Here is a 6,221-nt window from a genome sequence, read left to right on the forward strand (position 1 = left end):
GGGGTGCCTGCGTCGTGCGCTCGGGTGCGCCGCCCAAGGGCGCATGGGGCCTCCAGTGCTGCTGCATCCTGAGGGCAATTCAAGTTAGGGAGTGCCCCAACCTTTAGCATAAAAGCTTCCTAGATGTCTGCAGGGCTTGACAGGCAGTTTCCAGGCTGACCCACAACAGGCTGCTCCAGCTCTGCCCTCAGCCAGATTCTCCCCTTAAGTATTCCTCCACTGCCATAATTGCAGGCTGGATCAACCAGGCCTTCTCCTGGTGGACTTAATGACTAACACATGCTGCCCCCTCATCTGATGTGTGTGGTTAAAGTTCTTGTTCAGTCTTTTGGAGACTTGGGCTCAAGTCCTCTTCCTCAATCCATTCTTATTGATTCCTAGGTGAATGCTTTGTCCATTGGGGGCCAGCACGTGGCTTGCTTACAAAGACCACCCCCCTGGACGCATATGGGTTAAACCTCCCGCCTCTCTGTGTCTGCCCGCCTTACTGGCCATGGGGAGGGATTTCAGCTTAGCTCTTCCTCCTTCCAACTGAGGGCTTTTCCAATGGAAGTGTTGGATAAAGGAGAGTGTCACCATCTCCTGGCTTTGGAAGCACATAGGTGCTTACTGGAAAAAAGTGCAGGGCAAATCCCTAATAGGGGAGGTGTGGTGCCTAAGCCCAGAGCTGACTCAACTAGGTTGTGGGGCCCTACCCCTGCTGCCATCGGGGCTTGGACCCAGAGAAACTGTTGTGGGGGTAGGGTAGTGAGTGGCTGGATGTGGAGCTGCTGCTCTGTGCTGCTGCTGTTTTGCCCCCCACCCAGCTCCACAGGGCCTCCCAAAGCATGGGGCCTGGGGCAGTTGCCCTGATTTGGTACTCCTTGCTCCTGCCCCCGGGACAGCCCTGCTTAAGCTCTGAAGAGTCAGGGCTTGAGACTTTTCCCTGTCTTTGGTATCTTTAACTGTCACTGTCAGAAGATCCCTGTTTAAAGCATGTTGGCTTTTGTGGATGCTATTATTGAGTTTTTAATTCTCAGTGCCTCATATATGAAGCCAAGGTGGGAACTCCACTAGGTGGCTAAGCTCTGAAGTTGAGCACTGAGCATTACAATGATTAAGCTTGCTTTGTGTGCTTAGCCCCATATAACCAAATCTTTCAACAAAAAAGAAAAGAAGGAAATGCTAAGCAGGCTGTGGCTAATGAATTACTTTGCCAATCATAATATTGTTTAGTTTGAAATCCACTGTTAAAAGTCTGTCAGAACATGCCACTTAAAATAAATCTAATTCTTGAGCATAGATAAGCAAAGCTTTGTAGAAGTTGCTTTTGAAATAACAGGTCTTTTTGGCGTGTGTGAACTGTGAAACTTCATTTTGAGACTGCTTCCAAAGTCTTTAACAATGACAAGTTGTTATGCAGAACTTCCCATTCTGTAACAAAAATAATATAAAATGAGGCTCCATTTCATTTTACTAACACTTCCTCAAACAATTTCAAAATCACACTTGCTAGAACAATATCTCTAATGCTGCCCATCCTCAGTATCCTGTTTCCCTCCTTGCTAGCTCGAATGTGGAAGATCCTGACCTTTACTGTTGCTTTACCTGGTGTTGCAGTCTGCATGTTGAACTGCTACTTAAAGGCGCAGCACAAGCATGAGAGACCAGAGTTCATTCCTTATCCTCACCTCCGTATCAGGACCAAGGTATGTGCAGCAGTATGGCCCAGACAATTACTTCCTCAAATCACTTAGTATGGTTCTTTTGTGAGCTACTCCGCCTTTTGTCTGCTGAAAGACAAGGAACCATCTTTGCATTTGTAACGTTTCAAGTGTTCACTTCCTGTGATGAGGGTTGTGAGTTTTTTGGATCTCATCGAAGACATTTTTGTAAATGGATGCATCTTGTTTTCATTTTCTTGGGAGTGAATTTGATGCATCATCAAAACAATTTTGCTCTTAATAGCACATCTCTCTGATCTTAAGCTAGACTTAAACTAATGAATAAGGAAAAAGAGTTATCTATGTAGGGGTTATACAGGCATAGGAGTTGCAACTATGTTGAAGTAAGAGGGATGCCTTGTGAACGAGAGAATCCTTTAAATAGTGGTTAGCATCTGTCATCCATAGGACATTTGTTGAAAGAAAGGGCAAGAATATTAGCAGGTTCTAATTTGTCATTCTACTGTTACATTTCTATGCAGAATGGATTCATACTAAGCTGCCTCTAATCCATAGTTGTCTTTGATATACTGTGACTCAAACTCATTGCTACAAATACATGCTTGTGACTGCTCTTTGCACATCTCTGCATTACAAGTTTTTGTCTTTTTTACCTTTTAGATGGTAACTTATCCAAGCACCCCGGACTTAAACTGAAGCTCCATTTTGTGCTTTTACCATTTATGTTCTAGCATAAATGATGGGTGTGAGGTCTGCATCAGTTGGCTCATTCACTAGCCTTTCAATTGCATAATGTTCTTGAGCCTGGCCTTACTACCTTTTACAGGTGTTATTTTCTTGTGTCTTAGCATTTTTGTCAAGCGATTACCAAGCAATTTTTAACACATTTCTTCTTTTTAACAGCCCTTCCCCTGGGGAGATGGGAACAAAAGTTTATTCCACAACCCCCATGTCAATCCTCTCCCAACTGGCTATGAAGATCACTAAAGATGTGGACCACAGCAACAACTTGAACTACTGATATATTCTGACCAGAACATTTGTATGGGACCTTTCATCTAAACAATTATTCTGCATTCCTGTATTGTAAGGTTATGACATTCTGACCTCTTGTACTGTACCTGTAGAAGAGGTTACCTTAAATAAATAACTCCACTTGGATTTCTGTGTGAATCTTGTGAAAAGTCTTGCTCTAGTCTCTACCCATCTAGACAGTCTTATTGTTAATACCTCTTTCAGGTAAAAGGTTTTCACTTTTAAACAAGAGCATAATGGACTTAAATTCTGCTGCTTTGTTTTTTAAACAGACCCTTACTTACTGCAGGCTTCTGCTTTATCATTATTGCCTCTAACAGATGAGTGGAAGATGCATGCAGGCATCAAGATCTTTAGCATGTGTCAGTTTCAGATTAAATGAATTCAATTTGAGGTCTGTCTAATTGACCTTATTCCCAAAGCCATAACTTACGCTTTACTGATTGGTCTCAAATCTTTCCATATCAACCAAAGGGCAGGAATATTACTAAAATAAAAACATATATCTATTCCAGCAAAGAAGCTTGCACTGATCCATCTATTCCAGTGTTCCTGATACTCCAAACTGTATACCAGACATGTAGGGAATAACAGATCCATCAACAAGACTTAGTCCCATTAATTAATGGTGTTTACTTTAGAAATCCTGTGCAGTATCTCTGATGACCTGAGATGTTAGGAGGGGTGGGGGTGAGCTGAACAAGAAATAAGACCTCTGGTTAGTAGAAGGGAGAGAAATTTTTGAGAAGGGAGCATGTGGAATATAGCGGTCCAGTCAGAGCCTAAGATACAAAATCAGATACTGTAGGGCTCCATATGGCAGCATTCTTCTACAGAAGTGAAGCAAAGGTGTTTATTTGTTTCTTCCTTTAGATTTCCAGTAGCCCAGTTTCTTTGCAGAAACTTGATGGACTGGAGGCTTTGTATGAACTTACTACCATGTTTGCCCAGATCCAAGATGACCTACTCTCCTTCCTCTTCCCCCCCCCCACAATTAATTACATAAAAAATTGTAAATCTATTAGTATTTTTCCATGTACAGAACTTAATTGGTGGAAGATCATCCTAAAATTCATCTTCTACACTGTTGTGGTAGTGGGGTGAGGGGTCAGATGCCTATCCCCTTCCCTACTTTCTGCTACAGTTCTGATCCTTCAGGGAAGCTGGCAACAGTGGTAGCATCAGCAGCAAGCCTAGTCAGGAAACAGTGGCAGTTCCAGGCAGCTAGGGTGGGGAGCTGGAGCAAAAGGTAGAGGGGTGGGGGGGCTGGTAAAGGTGGGGAGGTAAAGAACTTGTCCCCTGTACTCACACTACTAAATGAACCATTCAAATCTGGGGCAGGCTAAGCCATCATCTGCCCTGGGCGCTCTTCCCCTCCCATGTATGAAAAGTATGTTGTCATAAGGAAAACACTTTTATGTTCATGTATCAATGCTTATTTCTTCTCCAAATACCCTCTTGCATTTTTCCTTCATGCTGTTGCTAGAATCAGAAATGGAGAATTCCAAAAAGCCCATGCAAGAAGATGCGGTTTTCCCTACTCCAACTTTACAGGATTTAATTCATACCTTTATTATAGCTCAACAAAGCAATTTTGGCCAAATACATGAGGTAGCTTAAACAAACTATCCCCTGCATTAAAGCACATCTAAGGTGCTGTCTGGTGGAGCTGGTTTTCAGGCACTACAATTCCTTGTTTTCCTCCTACACAAGCTTCAGTAAAACGGAGTGAAGTTGCAAGCACAGGTGACTCTGAATTAAGGAATGTTAGTTGCATATCTCAAACCACCTTAATTCTGTTCCTGCAACAATGTCAGCTTTCATCCTTCCCCTTTTCTGCTGGATGAATCAAAGTGCTATATGGAAAAACCCTGTAATGGTTAGCTTTACCTTAACACAGCATTCTGTTTTTCTTCTGAGAATCATTCATCTAGTCTGTGTGCTTAACGAGGGTGCAGTTGCACCCTGGGGTACCATACGATCATTCTAAGGGTGCTGCACAATATTAGCACTGTTAGATATGCAAACACCTACATGTTATTAACCAGATAAAGCCAGAAATTTGAAACAGGAATCCAGAGTAAAAAATGCTCTTTTATGGTCTTCCTGCAGTCAAAAGCTGTTGTTATTTTCCTGAGTTCCTTGCCCAGAAAGTATTGTCGTTATTTTTCTGTATCAAAAAATGAGTGAAATCTAAAAGCTGCCATTTTCCAAGGGCTGCCTTAAGTCTAAATTTAAAGATTTAGATAAGAAAATAAGCCAGCTCTGCTTCTAACAACACTCTGGGCGGGACTCAATTATTAGACAGCATTTTACAGGATCGGGTTCCCAAAGAATTAAATGCTTGGTGAAGATTCTAGGAATGATTAACCCTGCTATGCCATGTGTGGTGTTGGCAGTTCAGTCTTTTGGATACTGTGTGCGGTTGTTTTAATGTTTTAGGCCAATCTCATTTCTAACGGTCGCGGCTGGCTACATACACTCTTAAAGAGTTCAACAGTTGCACAGCACTGCTATTCAGCAGACGAAAAATCAAGACAAGAGCAAAAGCAACCTTAACTTCTACTTTCTGGAAGATGCGTTGTTTGTTCCAAGTACTTTTAATGGCACTGAGTACTCATTCCCCATGTTGCAGATATATTACTATGACTTACTGAGCTTTTTAAAGCTATTGAAAAGACTGGGAGAGGAGGGGAGTTTTATTCCTGCGACCCTAGAGCAGTTTACAGCTACAGATGTATTAACAAACCCTAAGAACCCCAGTCTCCTGTAAAGCACCACTGTCTGGAGATACTGTGCTTATAGCCTTCTATGGCATGTCATAACATGTCATAGCTCCACTCCTACAAGTCTCATTAATTGAGTAGGACACTCCTACTCTTGAACCTAGGAAGGCACAATGGAGTACAGCTGGTCCCTTTCTAACTGTATTCCCAAAGAACCAACACTGTTTTGAGCTCTGAAAGAACAGAAGAGGATTTATCAGGTTGGGCTTTGCCCTTTAGCCTTTGACTCCATATTCCCCTCACAATCCAGCAGCCCCTTGTCTTCACCATAGTGTTCTTGGGGGTGAAAGACTCGGCTCTTTTATTGAACTGGCTGGGAATTTTCTCTTTTGCAAACTTCAATGTCCACATGAAGGGAAAGAATGACCCCTGATTTGGGTCCCTCAAACCCCCAAATCCCTTGCCTTTTCAGTTCCTCCAACTGAACAAAAGCAAGAAAAAGCCACTTTCTTAAGGGATCTTGTAGGATATTCAGTGAGTTGAAAAAGGTGGAACTTATTCCTAACAGACCTCCCCATGTCTGCATAAGGAAAAACCTGACAGGGAAAAATTATTTCCTTATGAGAGGTCTCTAGCCACTTATATTACAATTCACAGGTTAGTTCTAAAGACTAGTACTTACAGAAAAATAGATATTAAGCTTACACCGCTAGCAATACTTTACCCAAAGTATTTCAAAATCTAAGTGAAGTAACTCTTAAAAAAAAAAAAAAAAAAAAAAAAAAAAAAAACAAAA

General features: G+C 42.0%; 1 protein-coding gene across 1 annotated transcript in view; it reads left to right on the forward strand.

The window, feature by feature from the left end:
* Positions 1 to 2,837, forward strand: part of LOC109290349 (cytochrome c oxidase subunit 6A2, mitochondrial) — a 9,189-nt gene extending 6,352 nt beyond the window's left edge. The window contains exons 2-3 of the mRNA XM_019506801.1: positions 1,549 to 1,688; positions 2,568 to 2,837. Of these exons, the coding sequence (XP_019362346.1) occupies positions 1,549 to 1,688; positions 2,568 to 2,651 (224 nt within the window). The 3' untranslated portion in view covers positions 2,652 to 2,837. The remainder of the gene's footprint in view (positions 1 to 1,548; positions 1,689 to 2,567) is intronic.
* The last annotated feature ends 3,384 nt before the right edge of the window (positions 2,838 to 6,221 follow it).

The sequence above is a fragment of the Gavialis gangeticus genome, unplaced genomic scaffold (assembly GCF_001723915.1).
Source record: "Gavialis gangeticus isolate Ggan-Ray unplaced genomic scaffold, GavGan_comp1, whole genome shotgun sequence".
NCBI classification, from domain to species: Eukaryota; Metazoa; Chordata; order Crocodylia; family Gavialidae; genus Gavialis; species Gavialis gangeticus.